Raw genomic sequence first — 18,181 nt, 5'->3', positions numbered from 1 at the left:
TTTTGTTTGTATGTTTGTTTGTTTATAATTACCACTTCATTTTCACTATATCAGGCTATTCAGGCATTCTGCTTCTTCTTGATTCAGTTTTGGAAGAGTGGATGTTTCTAGAAAGTTTTCCGTTTTACCCAGGTTTTCAAAGTTCTTGGCATATAGTTGTTCAGAGCAATTTCTAACAATCCTTTGTATTTCTGTGGTAATAGTTGTAATTTCTCCTCTTTTGTTTTTAATTTTATTTATCTGGGTCCTCTTTTTTTTTTTTTTTTGATGAGTCTGGTGAAACTCTTGTCAATTTTGTTTATCTTTTCAAAGAGCCAACTCCTGGAATTATTGATCCTTTGAATTGTTCTTTTAGTCTCTATGTAATTTAATTCTGCTCTGATGTTGATTATATCTTCCTTCTACTTGATCTGGGCTTTGTTTGTTGTTGTTCATCTAGTCCTCACAGATGTGTGTTTATGTTGTTTATCTGAATTTTTTCTTTCTCTTTTAGGTAGGCCCTATTGTTGTGAACTTACCTCTCAGAACTGCCCTCACTCTGTCCCATAGGTTTCGGGCTATTGTGTATTCATTTTTTTCTTGTTTCCAGAAACCTTTTTTTTTTTTAATTAATTTATTTACTTTTTAAATACATTTGTCTTTGCCTTCCCCCCACCTCTTTCCCTTGCCCCCTCCCACCTTCCCTCCCTCAGATCTTCCCCTTTGGTTTTGTCCATGAGTCCTTGCTGTATGTTCCTTGACTTTCCCCTTCCCTTCCTTTTCCCCACCCCCCCTCCCTCCTTCCCTCTTGTCTCTGTTGATTTCTTTTCCTTTCAGTGTTGCTGGTCTTATTTTCCTTGCATCTTTGTATGGTTGGTTAGGTTCCACTTATAGGTCAGATCATATGGTATTTGTCTTTCGCCCCCCTGGCTTATTTCGCTTAGCATAATGTTCTCCAGTTCCATCCATGCTGTCGTGAAGTTTAGTAGTTCTTTTTTTCTTTCTGCTGCATAGTATTCCATTGTGTATATGTACCATAACTTTTTGATCCAGTCATCTACTGATGGGCATTTAGGTTACTTGCAACACTTGGCTATTGTAAATTGTGCTGCTATGAACATTGAGGTGCATAGGTTCTTTTGTATTGGTGTTTTGGTATTCTTAGGGTATAGTTCTATATCTCATTGTTAACCAATTCATTATTTATTAGCATATTATTTGTGCTCTGTGGATTTGAGTGATTGTGAGTTATTTTTTTCCTTGAGATCAGGTTCTATTTTCAAGCTACTGTGATCCCAGAGCATACTTGATATGATTTCAATTTTCTTGAACTGTTGAGGCTTTTTTTTGTGTCCTACCATGTGGCCTATCTTTGAAAATGTTCCATGTGCATTTGTAAAGACTGTACACTTTGATTCTTTAGGGAAAAAGTTCTGTATATATCAATTAAGTTCACTTGATCTAGAGTGTTGTTCAATGCCGCAATATCCTCAGTTTCTTTGCATGGAAAAGCTATTCATTGTTTACAATGGGGTGTTAAAATCTCCAAATATGAGTGTGTTGCTGTTGATGTCTTTCTTGAGGTCCTCAAAGCTTTTCCTTATATATTTGGGTGCTCTTTTATTGGATGCATGTATATTTACAAGGGTAATGTCTACTTGATGTATTATTCCCTTCAGAATTATGCAATTTTATTCGTTGTCTCTTTTTATGGCCTTTGTTTGAAATCTATTTTGTGCAGTATAAGTATTGCTACCTCAGCTTTTATTTCATGTCCATTTGCTTGGAATATGTTTATTCCTTCCCCTCAGTTACAGACCATGTAGATATTTTGTTGTGATGTGGGTGTCTTGTAGGTAGTAAATATGTGGGTAATTTTTTAAAATTTTCTTCTTATCATTTAGCTACCCAATGTATTTTTATTGGAGCATTTAATCCATTTACATGTAAGGTGATAATTGATAGGTACTTATTCATTGCTAGTTTTCCTTTTGTACCTTTCTATCTTTCTCTCTCTCTCTCTCTCTCTCTCTCTCTCTCTCTCTCTCTCCCCCTTTTCCCCTTCTAAAAGCAGTCCCTCTAGAATCTCTTGCGTGCTGGTTTCATGGAGATGTATCTTTTAGCCTTTTTTTTTTTTTTTTGGTGTGGGAAATTCCTTATTTTGCCTTCCATTTAACATGCAAGCCTTGTTAGGTAGAGTAGTTAGTTGCAGGTCTTTGCTGATCATTACCAGAAATATTTCTTGTCATTCCCTTCTGGCTTGTAGTGTTTCTGTTGAGTAATCAGCTGATAACCTTATTAGAGTGCCCTTGTATGTTACTAGCTGTTTATCCTTTGCTGCCTTTGATCTTCTTAGTCTTTAAATTTTTAAATTTATTTATTTCTTGTTTTAAATTTTTCAAATACATTGGTCTCCATTTACAAGTCATCACTTTCCCTTGCCCCAAACACCCCCGCCTCCCGCCACCTCAATCCTTCCCCACCTTGGCTTTGTCCATGTGTAAGTTGGTAGTCAAGTTTCATTTTTTTGCATGCCGTTGTCCAGCTCTCCCAACACCATTAGTTGAAAAGGCTATTTTTATTCCATTTTATGCTTCTGCACCCTTTGTCAAATATTAATTGACCATAGAGACATGGGTTTTTTTTTCCTGGGCTCTCTATTCTGTTCCATTGATCTATGTGTCTGTTCTTATGCCAGTACCAGACTGTTTTGATTACAGTGGCCTTGCAATATAGTTTGATGTCAGGTAATGTGATCTCTCCTGCTTTGTTTTTCTTTCTCAAAATTGCTGCAGCTATTTGGGATCATTTATGGTTCCATATAAATCTTTGAAATGTTTGTTCTATGTCTGCAGAATATGTCATTGGTATTTTAATAAGTATTGCATTGAATCTATAAATGGCTTTGGGTAGTATGGACATTTTGATGATGTTAATTCTTGCAATCCATGAGCATGGTATATGCTTTCATTTATTTGTGTCTTCCTTAATTTCTTTCTTCAGTGTTGTATAGATTTCTGCATACAGGTCTTTTACTTCCTTGATTAAGTTTATTCCTAGGTACTTTATTTTTCTAGTTGCTATAGCAAAGGGGATTTCCCCCCTAATTTCTTATTCTGATATTTCATTTTTGGTGTACAAAAATGCCTTCAATTTCTGAATATTCACTTTGTATCTTGTTGTTTGCCAAATTCATTTAGTAGGCCAAATGGTGACAGAACAAAACCAAACAGTCCAGAGAATGAACCCACACCTGAAAAAATATCCTCCACCTACAATCACACTATCAACTTCAAAAAGCCAATATTAATAAATTTGTAAAGAGATTAAGACTATTTGTAGAAAAGGAAAATAAATACAAGATGACTGAAAGTAAAACACCTTTGTGAGGGCAGAGGGAGGAGTAATCATACAAGCACAGTGAATATAGACAAGGTGAATAGAGAATGAAAGAAAAATACATCATAAATTTAAAAGATGAGGGAACAAGGGGAATGGAGTAAGAGAAGGGAAGCATATAGTATTAGGTTTAAATAGAAATATATATATTATATATATATATATATATTTCTCTCTTACCACCTATATATAGTGATATACATGTGTATATATGTGAAATATATACATATATATGTATATATAGTGATCCACATACACCCACACATATATTAGAGAAAAAAAATATGAACCAAACTGGAGAAAAAATGACCCACCACAACATCATCAACAACACATAAGCAAAAATTAATATAGATGGGATGGAACTAAGAAGGCAAGAAGACAGAAAGGCAAACTTAAGAGATGTCTAGAGGATACAGAAGTGATTTTTAGAGGATGAAGGGAGAAGGAATACTAAGATTGAAGAATGAAAATCAGGCTAATACAGGGAAAATTTAAAATAAAAAACAAAAATAAATAAATAAAATAAGAAAAAAGAGAAAGAGAATCAAGATGGCAGAGCAGTGAGTGGAAGTCACACTGACCTCCTCCCAGAACTGACCTGGAATTACAACTAAATTGTGGAGAAATCACCTGGAACAAACAACTGAACAATAGTGCGATAAGAGTCTTATAACCTTGGAGGGACAGAAGAATCAGCTTTAGTGCAATCTAACTGGTAAGGAGTGTGGTAAAAACTAAAGAAGGCAGGCGGGATGCCCACAGGCAGCAGCTCCAGAAGGACATTGAAAGGGCCAGTTGGATCCCTATAAGAAGAGTGGGGTCTAAACCAAAATCAGGGATCTCCAGCCTACAGTACCAGAGCTCAAGAAGTACACAGAAAACAGCCAGCTGCAAAAAGTGGCAGGGTGGCTTTCTGCCAAAGACAAGCGGCTGGAGACGCAAAGAGCCATTTAAAGGGCCAACACATAAACATTTATCTGCAGCCATTTACCCAGACCTCTGGCAAAGGCAGGGGCAGAGTGGGGCTAGAGATGCCTAAAGAGACTGGGGAGGGAGGCTTGGAGGAGAGAATTGAGAGAGTAGATGGTGGGATCTCAGTGCTGACTCACCAGCCACGGGGTAGCAGACATCTTCCTCAGGCAGAGACCACTCCTTCTGAACAGCAGCAGTGTCAGAGGATCCAATAGCCCATTCACAGGTGGGATTCCACCCTGCCTTGTGCTGTCTAAGCTGCCTGCTGAGTGCAGGGTGGCAGCCACAGATAGCAGATCCCTGGCTAAAGGGGGTGCAGATTGGTCTGGAGACACTTGAGGAGAGACTGGGGACAGAGGCTTTCAGGAGAGGACAAAGAGAGGAGCTGGCAAGATTCTAGTACTACTTCCTCCCCTATACAGTAGCAGCCATCTGGCTCAGGCAGAGACCACTCCCCTGAGAAACAGCAGTGTGAGAGAACCCAATAACTCTGCCCCCAGGAGGGACTCCTCCCCACCCTGAGCAGACTAAGCCAGCCTGCTGAGTTCAGAGTGACTAGATTAACAGCTGAAGGTAATAGCCACAGACAACAGATTCCTGGAAATCTCCAACACACTGCCTAAGGTCAGACAGGGTCAACATCTGACATCATCAGAGGCAGATCCAGAAAGAAAAAAAAACAGCAGTCTCCTACCATGGAGGTTCACACCACAAAGTCAGGAAATCAAGACAGATCAATTTAAGAAGTAGAAGCGAAAAGAAGAGTCTCACAAATAATGGGAAGAAAAAGAAACAGCCCCCAGACAAAGAGAAAATAGTAATCCCCAGAAATAGAAATAAGTAAAATAGAGGCAGGTAAACTATCAGATATTAATTTCCAAACAATGGTTCTAAGGAAGTTCAATGAGCTCTGTGAACTCAGAGAGAATTAAAAAAACCTAGTGAGAAACTATGGGGAACTTACTACAAAATATATCAGCATGAAAAAGGACATAGAAGCTATCAATACGAGACAAGAGGAAATGAAAAATACAGTTTCTGAATTGAAGAACACAGTAGAAGGAATCAAAAGCGGGCTAGATGGAGCCAAGGATCTAATCAGTGAGAACAAGGTAGAAAAAAGCTCCCAGAGAGAGCAAGAAAATTTAAAAAGATTCAAAAAGAATGAAGAGGCATTGAGGGGAATGCAGGACAAACTGAAACGTAATAATATCCATATAATAGGAACACCAGAAGAAGAAGAGGAGGAGCAAGGGACAGAGAACTTGTTTGATGAAGTAATGATGGAAAACTTCCCCAATAGGAGGAGAGAAAAAGTCACACAAGTCCAGGACGCAGAGAGGGTCCCATTCAAGAGAAATCCAATGAGGCCCACTCCAAGATACATCATCATTAAAATGGCAAATATCAAAGACAAACAGAGAATCCTAAAGGAAGCAAAGGATAAACAGGTAGTAACATATCAGGTTAGCAGATGACTTCTCAACAGAACACTGCAAGCCAGAAGAAAGTGGCATGAAATAGTTCAAAAAATGAAAAGTGAAAGCCTACAACCAAGACAGCTCTACCCAGCAAGTCTCTCTATTAAAATGGAAAGGGAAATAAGGAGTTTCCCAGACAAAAGAAGGCTAAAAGAATACACCTCCACCAAACCAGCACTGCAAAATATGCTAAAGGGACTGCTTCAAGATGATGAAAAAGAGTCTGTGAATATCCAGTTCTTTTCATAGTTGTCAATACTTGATAGTACCAATATTTTTAATACTCATTAATCTGATTGTGACAATGGTGTTATTTTAATTGTTCTTTTACTATTTGTTGAAACAAAACTTGTTTTAGTATATTTCTTGACTATTTCTATATTTTTTTAAAGGTTTAAATGACTTTTTGGTACTCTTTATCCATTTATTGATTTAAGGTTTGTAGAACTTTCCCCCTCCCATCCCCCCCAAAACCCCCTATTAACCATGTTTTAGATGTGTTGCAAATACTCTTCTAGTCTATTCCTTGTCCTTTAACTTTTTTTATATGTATATTACTATATAGTTAAATGTTTAATATAGTCATATTGTCAATATTTACTTATAAGTTCTGGGTTTGAATATTTTACTTCAGGTCATGAAAAATATTAATTCTATTTTCTTCTAAAACTCCTTAGATTCTACATGTTGCTATTTAACTCACCTGAATATTTCTTGTATAATGTGTAAAATAGGGCTCTATATTTGTTTTATTTCAAGTCATAGTGGTCCATGCACCTTATTTGTTGAATAAGCCTTATTTTCCCCATTGATTTGAAATATCAACTTAATCATATCATACATTGTTAGGCAGATATATACATTTGTTTCTAGAATGCTCATTATATTTCATTGATCTACTTGATTATTTCTGTGCTACTGTCATGTTTAAATTACTGAGACTTTATAATGGTTTTAGTTTTTTAATTTTGTATAATTTGACATTTAAAAAATAAATGTCTTAAAAAGAAAGAAAGAAAGAAAGAAAGAAAGAAAGAAAGAAAGAAAGAAAGAAAGAAAGAAAGAAAGAGAAAGAAAGAAAGATTGAAACTACTTTTTACGACAACATAGATGGAACTGGAGAATATTATACTAAGTGAAATAATCCAGTTTGTGAAAGACAAATACCATATGATCTCACCTATAAGTGAAATCTATTCAACAAAATAACGAACAAATAAACCACAGGCATGGAAACATGGAGCAGAATGAAAATGACCAGAGGGGATGGAGAAAGAGGACAATGGTGGAAAGAAAGGGAAGAGACTAGACAAAGAACATGTATGAATGACCCATGTACATGGACAGCAGAGTAAGAATTGACTGTGGAAGCAGGGGGTGGGGTGTTATGGGCCAAGGTGAAAAATTGAGACAGCTGTAATAGGATAAACATGACTTAAAAATTAAAATATAAATATATACTAAAAAAAAAGGTAGGGCAAGAGAAAGGCAAAATGGAGTAGGAGAAGGATAGAATAAAATGTGAGGAAATATAAAAATAATGAAGATGTAGAAATAAAATGGGAGGAATGCTGCCACCACCATATCCACAATGAACAAGCAAAGACTAATAAAGTTAGAGAGAGATGAAGGGGGTTTTAAGAATGGGAAAAAGAATATACATCAGAACCAGGAAAGCTGGTAGTATTAATTCAGTCTGGGTCTGAACCCTGAGATCTAAAGGAGCTGAGGGTTAGTCCAAGTACAAGGGGCAGAGAGCCAGCACTGTTGTACAAGGTTGCTCTATTTTCAACTTGAACATCGGAAGCCAGCCACATTTCATCTTGAGAGCAACAGCTTAGGAGTCATCCATTACACTTTGGGGAAAGAGTTTCTAAGTGTGGCCTCCAGGAGGCAGGCTTGTCTTGGGTGTCCACAAGCTGAGTAAATACCACAGCTGCCCCACTTTATATTCTCTTCATTGATTGTCTTTCAACAAAAGTGAAAATTATGTGTATACACATGTTCACAAACATATGCATATATAACCTTCATGGCCTTTATTATTTTTATCTACTAACAAATATAGGTAGAATGGGTTATAAAGAGGTGACATTATAGAAGTAATGGAATTTGGATTGGTTCTGAGTATAAAATGTTTAAATTTCACTATAATGCTCAGTATAAGACTACATATACAAGATTCTATTATCTTACTGTTTCTAAAAAGGTTTCTAAAATACCCCACTTGTTCCATGTACAATGCTTTTTTTCTAATTCATTTATTACTATTAAGCATAAGCAGGTTTGTTAAAAAGAAACAGGTTTCTTTTTATGATGAGGCAGGTTTAATAAGAAATAAAGCAAATAATTTGACTTGCTTATATATTCTTAATTGTATTTTCCAAATAATTATATTTTATTTTTGTTTTATTTTTTAAATCTAATTAAATTTATTTGGGTGACATTGGTTAATAAAATTACATGTTTCAAGTGTACAATTCTATGATATATAATCTGTATATTGCATTATGTGTTCACCACCCAAAGCCAATCTTCTTCCATCATCATGTATTTGGTTCCCTTTAGCATTCTACCTGCTAAACCCCTTCCCTCTGGTAACCACTATTGTATTGTCTGTAGCTAAGATTTCTTGATTGTTTGTTTATTTTTTGCTTTTAGTTTTATATACCACATAAGAGTGAAATCATATGGCTCTTGCCAATTGCATTTTTACAACATAGGTAGAATTAATTAGTAATAGAACCATGGCAGGTGATGCATAACATTCCCTTTTCAGTATCCAGTTCAGTGTCATATTAAATACACAGAATATAGAAAGAATAATGATGATCAACTCATCAGTTGAGTAAGCTGTAAATGTGCAGCTGTCTCATTCAGAAGGAGCATCACACATTCTATGAACTATCTAGAACAGATGTATATGGTTTATTTTTTTAAAAGTTAATCTTTATTGTCTTTTTTCCATCACCATTTAGTCTCCTTATACCCACCACCCCCAAGCAATCACCATACTGTTGTTTATGTACCTCAGTCCTTTTTCTTTTTCACTCAATCCATCCACCCCCTAACCTCTCTCTCCACTAGTTGTCATTCTGCTCTCTATCTATAAGCCTGTCCCCATTTTCCTTGTTAGTCTAGTTTGTTCATTAGATTCCACATATGAATGAAATCATATGGTATTTTTCTGTCTCTCAGTGGCTTATTTCACTTAGCATAATGTTCTCCAGGACTATTCATACTGTTGCAAAGGGTGAAATTTTCTTCTTTTTTTATAGCTGAGTAGTATTCCATTGTGTAAATGTCCCATAGTTGCTTTGCCCACTCATCTATTGATAGACTTTTGGCTTCTTAATTTTGTTACCAGACTGTATGTGAACTGCTCTCCACTTCCTTTATTCTTACCTCCTTCTGCTTTCATACAGTGAGGGAACATGGGGAAAATAAAATCAATGTTAACTTTAAGCTGAGGCAAACATGATTAAGGAGTAATACCAACTGCAAGAAGCATTATATATTTCATTTTAGTATCTAATAGAAATATATTTGGTCGATTACCTACTCTCTTGAATTATTAATGCAATGTGAGTTGGTAGTACTTACCCTATCCAGGATTCTTCATCGTCTAGGTCTTGGAAGAACTGGAACAAAGCATATGCCTCTTTTAGTTTTTCATGGTGTGAGGCTGCTAAATTCTGGACATCCAGAAAGCGCTTGTTGATATTATCACTTTTCTCCACGATCTGATCAGCATTGAACGTCCCACTGGAGAGCAGATCAATAGCCAACTCATTCAGGTCTCTGAGTGCATCCTAAAAAGCCCAAGTATGCTCAGTGAATAGTACAATACTGACATCAAGTAGGCTCCCAAATTTAATCACTGATGGTTCAAGTTAAAAGACAGTGTCAAAGAGATTTTTTGAAGATAGTAAATTTGATATTATGTATTTTTAGCTCAGGTTAGATAAGGGCAAGATCAAGGTGCAATATGGATAGCATGACTACATTACTCAAATTACACATTTGCCCTTATGTATCCTGTTTTTCCTTTCTGATGTTTTACCCTGCATTTGCTTCCTCTTCCCAAGTAGAAAGTAAAACCTTGGCGAGCAAGCACTCTGTCCACAAGTAAGACTATCTTCTATACAGTAATGAACTTGGTGTTGATTGATTTACTGAAATATTCAATAAGAACTGCTCTTAAATTGGCCACAGAACACTTAAAGCCTCTGCTGTGTCTTTATCAGTCAAAATCTGCCTCCCCTCCTGCCTGGTGATGCTGCAGGGAATATAATCAAGTCCTGAAATATCAAACTTAGAAAGCTTCTGGCTCCTTTTTTTGGTGCAATTATAAATGGGATTGTTTTCTCAGTTCCCCTTTATGATAGTTCATTAATGATCTGTAAAAATGCAACTGATTTTTGGTTACTTATTGTGTATTCTGTTACTTTATTAAATTCATTTATTACTTCTAGTAGTTTTTTGGTGGAATCTTTAGGGTTCCCTATATATAGTATCATGTCATCTGCAAATAATGACAGTTCTACTTCTTTCTTTCCAGTTTGGATGACTTTTCTTTCTTTTTCTTGTGTGATTTCTGTGGCTAAGGCTTCCAGTATTAGGTTAAGTAAGAGTGATGAAAGTGGACATTCCTGTCTTGTTCATGATTTTAAAGAAAACATTTTTAGTTTTTGCTCATTAAATATGATGAGCTGTAGATTTGTAATATGATATCTGATAAGGGGTTAATATCCAAAATTTATAAAGATATTATATAACTCAACACCAAAAAAAATCTCATTAAAGAATGGGCAAAGGATCTCTGAATAAACCTTTGTCCAGAGAGAACATACAGAGGGCCAATAGAGGTATAAAAAGATGTTCAACATCAATAATCACCAGAAAAGTGAGGTACTACCTCACACCTATCAGAAAGGCTATCATCAATAAATCAACAAACAACAAATGTTGGCAAGGATGTGGAGAAAATAAAACCCTTGGGCACTGTTGGTGAAAACGCAGCTTGGTACAGTCACTGTGGAAAACAGTATGGGGTTACCTCAAAAATTTTAAAATGAAGCTGGCTTGTGACTGAGCTATTCTGATTCTGAGAATATATCTGAAGAAATATGAAATACTAATTTAAAAGAATAGATGCACCCCTATATTCAATGCAGCAGTATTAACAACAGCCAAGAGTTGGAAACTGCCCAGTGCCCATCAGCAGATGAGTTGATTAAAAAAGCTGAAGTACATTTACACAATGAAAAACCACTCAAGTATAAAAAAAAGAAGGAAATCTTACTTTTAGTGACAGCATGAACAGACCTGGAGAGTACTACGCTAAGCAAAATAAGCCACTTACAGAAAAACAAGTACTATGTAAATTGATTTATATGTAGAATCTAATGAACAACATAAGCTAACAAAAGAAAAACAGATTCATAGATACAGAAAACAGATTAAGAGCTGTTAGAGGGAAAAGAGGTTGGGGACTGGGTGAAAAGATGAAGGAATTAAGCAAAAAAAGAAACAGACACAGATAGCAGTATAGTGATCACTAGAGAGAAAAGGAGGTAGGGGGTGTTAGAAGAGTATAAAGGGAGATAAATAAATGGTGATGGAAAGAGACATGACTCGGAGTGGTGAACATACAATACAATATACAGATGATTATAGAATTGGGTATCTGAAACCTATATGATTTTATTAACTGATGTCACTCCAATAAATTCAATAAGAAAGATTTTTACTTCTTGTATTTTCTCTTGCTATTTGTATTACCAAATAAAACCTATAATACAAAATTCCCTTGTATGAAATCAATATTTGCCAGCATGTTTATCACTGCTACAGGGGCAAAAAAACTAAAAAAAATAGTTCCTGGAATTATCCATTGAATTTCCAGAGTGTATCATTTAACTTTATTGCATATGTTCCCATCTGATTTTATTGTGTTTTCTCTAATTCTATGAAATAAACTTCTATTTTCTTTCAAAGACTAGATCAAATAAGCATCTTGGAATGTTAGTGAGTTTATATGCATGCATCTGTTAAAAAAATAAACAAGATAGCTTTTAGAATCCACTTCCTGGAGTCTTAGAGTCTACTGTTTAATGGTCATTGATTAAAAGTGACTATTGTAACCTCTCTGGAGCCCATGGATCTGACCTGGTTGTAATGACTGCTTTCTTAGAAAACTAAGGTCAGTGTTGCGAGATCGTGTTCTTAAATGATCTCCTATGACAGTAAACATTTTTGTTCTTGGAATGGACGTCCCAGAGGAGTGGGATTCCAACGCTACTTACCTCTCGGGCCAACATCTCTGTTTCTAATAGCTGATGCTTTTTGAGTAGGTTCCCTGCAGAAGCCAAGTCCCTGGCCTGATCTTTCATGGCCAACAATGTTTCTGCCTGGGAATGGAAGAATAATCAATAAAGTTAACAGATTAAAACTATCTTAAAGAATAACAAGATTAGCAACTGTGCCCCCAAACTTTTCCCAAGAAGGGTCAAGGAAATCATTCATGCATGACTGATTATTTGATAAGCATTTATTAAACTCCCATGCTCCCATCACTTTCAGGTGCAATTACCTCTGAGAGCCAGAATTCAAAGTCCCGGATGCCTGTGTTAAACCTCTGTTGGCGACTGGCCTCATTGAGCTTCTGCCCTTTGTCAATTGTTCTCTCAAGCAGGTAGTCCCAGTGTTTCTCCAGGTCTTCCAGTTGACTCTTACATGAATAAATTGAGAGGTTATTATAATCTTTAGACTCCTGTGTCCTATAACAACTTGAAAAGATACTATAGGAATGCTGTGAAGGTAGGAACTAACTAAAAATTTCCAGTACTTGAATATCATGTTTTAAATCAGTATGCTTAATCTGGGAAACCAATAGAAGGTATTGGAAGGTTGAAGAAGGGGTGCTGAGTTGCTTTCAAGGACTGATGCCTAAATGCCAAAGACTGTTGGCAGTAGGGATAGAAATTTAAGACAAGTATTATAATGCTTAGAAATTAAGTCTAAAGCTTTCCTGGAGTTCTAGGTACTAAGTGTGGTAGGAGCAATAAGTTCTGAGTATCACTGTATTCTTCTTTCCTTGCTCAATGATCAGTGAAAAGACCATTAACCAGAGAACATATTCCATATTTCTACACATAGAAGTAATAAAAAGAGTAAAAATATTATTTTCATGGGACTTTTATAGCCCAAAACCCATGCTGAGAAAAACTCCTACCTTCATGGTTTCTCCACTGTCATCAATTTCCCTCCTCTCAATTAGAGAGTTCCCCAAGTTGATGATTCCTTCCACTTGCTCAGCTCGACCATAGACCTCATTTTCAAAGGTCTGATGCTTCAGATATTTCCTCTGAATGAAAAGAAGAAACTTAATTACCTCTCATTTAGGGAAGCAAGAAAAGGTAACTTCTATTTAAAAGGAAGTTAGTATTTCTGTCATAACCAAAGTGATGATGGCTTCGGAAGTCTCCACATTAGTCTCAGAACTCATCTAACAATCTGGGCATGCTAAAATTTTCCAAAATTCCTATTTCAAGCTTGCCTGAATGTTGGTAGGATCTTTATAGGACTCGTCACAGGCTGTGGGTAGCATCTCACTGATCCATTCTTCCAGGTCCTCGAGGTCACGGTAGAATTGTTTTAGGTCAGCATAGTATCCCAGTTTTGCCTGCTCAGCAATCAGCTGTGCTTTGAGAGACTTCCATCTGAAAGAGAGGGTTAGATCACTCTCTGCCCTCTGTCCTTTTATTCTTCCCTCAAGCTCTAATAGCATATCCATAAATCCATAAATCTTCACATTTACCAAACTGTCCTTTCATCTATCATCTATCTATCTATCTATCTATCTATCTATCTATCTATCTATCTAATCTATCTATCTATCTATCTATCTATCTATATCTATCTATCATTGTCTATCATATATCTATATATCATCTATAATCATTTATCTATCTATTGTCTATCTACCTATCATCTACCTACCTACCTATCTATATTTGATGCTCAGAGAGGTCACTTTGTTACATCTTATTGTAGCTCAGAAAACAATTGTTCAGGCCTGACCTGTTTAGCACCCTTTGGAGCCGAGTCTCAATCTCTTCCTTGGCATAGTGCTCATCAGCTATGAGCCGTTCTGCAAAATGTTCTAACTCAGTGATCTTCTTTTCCTGGGGAAGGGAGAGAGAGGAGGGAGAGAGAGAGAAAAAAAAAATTAGTTGTCTGGAGGTTAGGCCCTAGTGCAATCCCAGACTCTCTCTTAGAAAAGAACAGAAATATTCTCTCTGACTTCATGAAGGGAAATAAAACCAGGACCAAAGGGTAAACACATTACAGAGAGGTGAATTTTAAATCAACAAGAGGAGAAACATTAATAACGACACTGAGAGGGGCTACTTGTGTAGTACTGAGTTGATTTCTTTGACACTTCCCATTGCCATTGTAGAGGTTAATTCCTGCATTGGGTGGGATATTGGAATAGACTGTATAAAAAATCCTTTCCAACTAAAATTCAGGTTTTCAAAAGTTGGATGTAAAGTAAAAAATTCCAGTACTACATGTGAATTGGGTTAGACTGAAAAAAAAAGTATCAAGCTATGCTGCCTACCTTAGTTTTCTGCAATAAGCAAATGAGGACACTTTTAAATCATAATGCCACATACATATATAGGATTTCTGTTGTTATTACTAATAGTTGATTTTAGAACTCTTATATTAGTTGTTATTACCTGGGCAGTGATTGCTTTGTCCAAATCATCACGTTTCTTCATCAAGGCCTCCAGACTGTCTAAGGAACCCTTATCATCTGACCTCAGGAAATTCTCACGTGCCACCATCCAGCTCTCAGCCTGATCACAATTCCCTTTAAAAAACTATGGGGAATCAAGTTAGAAGTATATGGCACATTAGTCCTCCCTTATCTGCAGTTTCATTTTCTGCAGTTTCAGTTACCTGAGGTAAACTGCAGTCAGAAACTATTACATGGAATTTCCAGAAAAAAAAATTTGTAAGTTTTAAATTATGAACCATTCTGAGTAGAGTAATGAAATCTGCTGCCATCTTGCTCTCTTACACTTGGAAAATAATCATCACTTTGCCCAGTGTGTCCATGATATTATACACTCCTCAACAGTTAATCACTTAGAGGTCTTGGCTATTAGACCAAATGTCACTGTATCAATGGTGCTTGTGTTCAAGTAGCCCTTATTTTACTTAGTAATGATCCCAAAGCCATTCATATAACTTTTATTACAGCATATTGTTATAACTGTTCTATATTATTATTAGTTATTGTTGTTAATTTCTTAGTATGTCTAATTTATCAGTTAGACTTTACCATAGCTATGTGTGTACATAAAAATATTGTATAAGTAGGATTGGGTACTATCTGTGGTTTTAGGCATCTACTGGAGATCTTGGGATGTATCTCCCACAAATGAATGATAGATTACTGTACTGGACCTTTTATACTATCCTGTAAGCACATTTTATGTTTTTATATAAGCTATACTACATTCTTGGGGTTCTATTTCCCATATGCTATTCTTGTGAATACTGGCTGGTAATTTAAGTTTAGTAAACCTTCTCCCTTCAGTGTACCCTGTAACACCATCACTCTTTTCCCTCAAAAGTGTTAATCACACCCTCTTCTTTAGTCTTAAAACATTCATACATTTTATTTCATTAATAATAGTTTTACTGTACTAGAATGGTCTGTCTACATGCCTAACTTTACTAATTAAGAAAGGGGACACTATCTTACTAATCTTTGTGTCGCCAGGTCTCTGCACACATATGGTTCTCAATAAAAATCAATCAATCAAAACTTGAATTAGCTCTGGCTGGTGTCGTTCAGTGGATTGAGTGCCAGCCTGCGAGCCAAAGGGTCACTGGTTCGGTTCCCAGTCAGGGCACATGCCTCGGTTGTGGGTCAGGTCCCCCAGTGCAGGGCATGTGAGAGGCAACCACACATTTATATTTCTCTCCCTCTCTTTCTTCCTCCTTTCCCCGCTCTCTAAAAATGAATAAATAAGATATTTTAAAAATAATTGAATTAATATATAAATTATAATCACCCCAATTCATGGCAATAAATGACCCCCATCTGGTTTGGCTCTTTTAACAAATATAAGGACAATGAATATGACTATGATCTGTCTAAAAAGCAGAATTACAATGTCAGATAATAAAGAGATAGCTTGCACTTATAGCTTGGGAAGAACAATGAAAAGAGAACCTGTACTAACCATGTAAAATTGCATAGAGAAAACAGGCTAACTCTGCTCAATCACTGTAGATTTGCTGTACCTGAAACTCTAGACACTGATCTAACATCTTCTTTCGTTGATTCCAAGCTTCCTCCAAATTATCTTTCTCAAGTCTGACAGCTTGAAGCTTTTCTTCAATTTTAGGGCTGTCACGGTGTCCACTACCTAGAAGTTCGACACTGAAATCTTCTAAGGCCTGGAAGGTAGGAGCCTTAGCCTCCATGTCAGCATGATGTTCCTGTGGGGAAAAAAGGAAGACACTGGTGAGGTCAATGACATCTCACCAAAGTTATGTGACCGGTGTCAATGGCTTTTGTAGCCATACCTGGTGTCGCTCCATCAAGATCTCAGTACCAGTTAAGTCCTCAGCCACCTCCTGTGATGATATCATGCCATCAATGCCACTGATCCAATTCTGTAGGTCTCTAAAGAAACAGACAAATTGAGATAGATAAGAAAACCTTGTGACTCACTACAGAGATATCTATCTTTGAGCTTTTCTTCTCTAGAAAATATTTCCAGATAAATTTCTTCTATCTGGCTTTATATGCTTCACTAATGTTAGGTTTGTAGTTTTCACTGCATGACTTAATAACAATCCCTTGCACTTGAAAATCTCTTCACATATATCATCTCTTTCAATTCCTGCAATAATCTTTTATAGAATTCTGGGATTCTTTTGTTTTCATTTGGAGATGAGGAAGTCAGTTTTGAGAATAATAAGTGATTTTCTCTTTGATATAACTAAAAGCAGACATCTGGCCTGGAATCCAGACACTGGAGTTCTAGATCAGTACATATGCCATTACTCCTTATGATTTTTGTTCCTTTAAAGTAGATTCTTAGGTTTAAAAATCTATGTTATTATGATATCTCAAAGAAGGCATGTTTAGGATGAAATAGTCCCCTCTTTTGTAAATTCATTCATTTACTTATTCAAATAATTAAATTTTGTTGAGTGCTTCTTAAGTATCTAATATTGTGAAAAAGACATACTTGTGCATTTAGGAGTTTACCTAAACAACTTGAAAAACAAAAATGTCCTAAAGAGGGAAAGTACGGTATCATATAGGCTTGCTCTGAGGCTTGGAATGTTACTTTCACAACATTGAGGAGTAAGATTTCATAAGATTTCGTAAAAGGAAAGGTAACATCTGACTTGGAATCTGAAATCCAGGTAGAATCTATCTATCTATCATCTATCTATCTATCTATCTATCTATCTATCTATCTATCTATCTATCTATATCTGCCTATCTAATCTATATATCTATCATCTATCTATCATCTATCAATCTATCATCTACCTAACCTATCATCTATGTATCTATTTACCTATCATCTATCTATCTATCTATCTATCTATCTATCTATCTATCTATCTATCACCTATTACCATCTATGAGCAAAAATTTATTTGGAGAAATGGGTATGGTAGCATTTATTTTTACTGTATGAAATCTATAGCTTTCCAGAGGTGCTGAATTGAGGTGGGTTTTGTCAAGAGCAACTACAATCATTTGCCCTAAGTTCTCTCCTTTTTTCTTCAAAAGTATTACATTATGAGCTACTACTTCATGAACCCTCATTTAAATATGTCTTCTGGCAGACTGATATGATGGGGAAGAATGAGGAGTTGTTCTCCAGACAAAGTATGTATTTGCTAAATTGTATTAATATGTAGACTCTTCAGCAAGGTAAAGACAATTATCTAGAATTTGATCTGAACATTTCTAAGTTTATTTTTTGCTACTTCTCTTTATCTCTCTGAGATACAAAATCTATGTTCTAGCTATCACTGCTTGTTTCATGAACATGCTGCCCCTTTCTTATCCTTGTGCCTTTGTTTGTGTGTAATTTCATCTATCTGTTAAGATGAGTGTTTGGAGCTGTGTTGTGCTGTTCCACTGTTATCAGTATTCTTCTCTCCCTTTCCAGTACAATGAAATTATCCACATCTTACAAATACTGACATAGCAACCTATATATATAGTATACACTCTATTGAAGTTGATCTAATTTGCCTAGATGGCCTCATATTTCTTCAAACTTCAATATTTT

The 18,181-nt window shown here is 36.0% G+C and overlaps 1 protein-coding gene across 1 annotated transcript in view; it reads right to left on the bottom strand.

The window, feature by feature from the left end:
• SPTA1 (spectrin alpha, erythrocytic 1) overlaps nucleotides 1-18,181 on the bottom strand; it is a 161,308-nt gene that overhangs the window by 43,140 nt on the left and 99,987 nt on the right. The window contains exons 28-36 of the mRNA XM_054563351.1: nucleotides 16,446-16,545; nucleotides 16,161-16,358; nucleotides 14,582-14,725; nucleotides 13,920-14,023; nucleotides 13,396-13,558; nucleotides 13,072-13,206; nucleotides 12,430-12,567; nucleotides 12,143-12,247; nucleotides 9,438-9,646 (exon numbers count right to left, since the gene is read on the bottom strand). Coding sequence (XP_054419326.1) covers nucleotides 9,438-9,646; nucleotides 12,143-12,247; nucleotides 12,430-12,567; nucleotides 13,072-13,206; nucleotides 13,396-13,558; nucleotides 13,920-14,023; nucleotides 14,582-14,725; nucleotides 16,161-16,358; nucleotides 16,446-16,545 — 1,296 coding nt within the window. The remainder of the gene's footprint in view (nucleotides 1-9,437; nucleotides 9,647-12,142; nucleotides 12,248-12,429; nucleotides 12,568-13,071; nucleotides 13,207-13,395; nucleotides 13,559-13,919; nucleotides 14,024-14,581; nucleotides 14,726-16,160; nucleotides 16,359-16,445; nucleotides 16,546-18,181) is intronic.

Source organism: Pteronotus mesoamericanus, unplaced genomic scaffold (genome assembly GCF_021234165.1).
Source record: "Pteronotus mesoamericanus isolate MK-2021 breed Mesoamerican mustached bat unplaced genomic scaffold, CSHL_Meso_final scaffold_705, whole genome shotgun sequence".
NCBI classification, from domain to species: Eukaryota; Metazoa; Chordata; class Mammalia; order Chiroptera; family Mormoopidae; genus Pteronotus; species Pteronotus mesoamericanus.
Note: the sequence above shows the minus strand (reverse complement) of the source record. Positions and strands in the feature narration are given on the sequence as shown.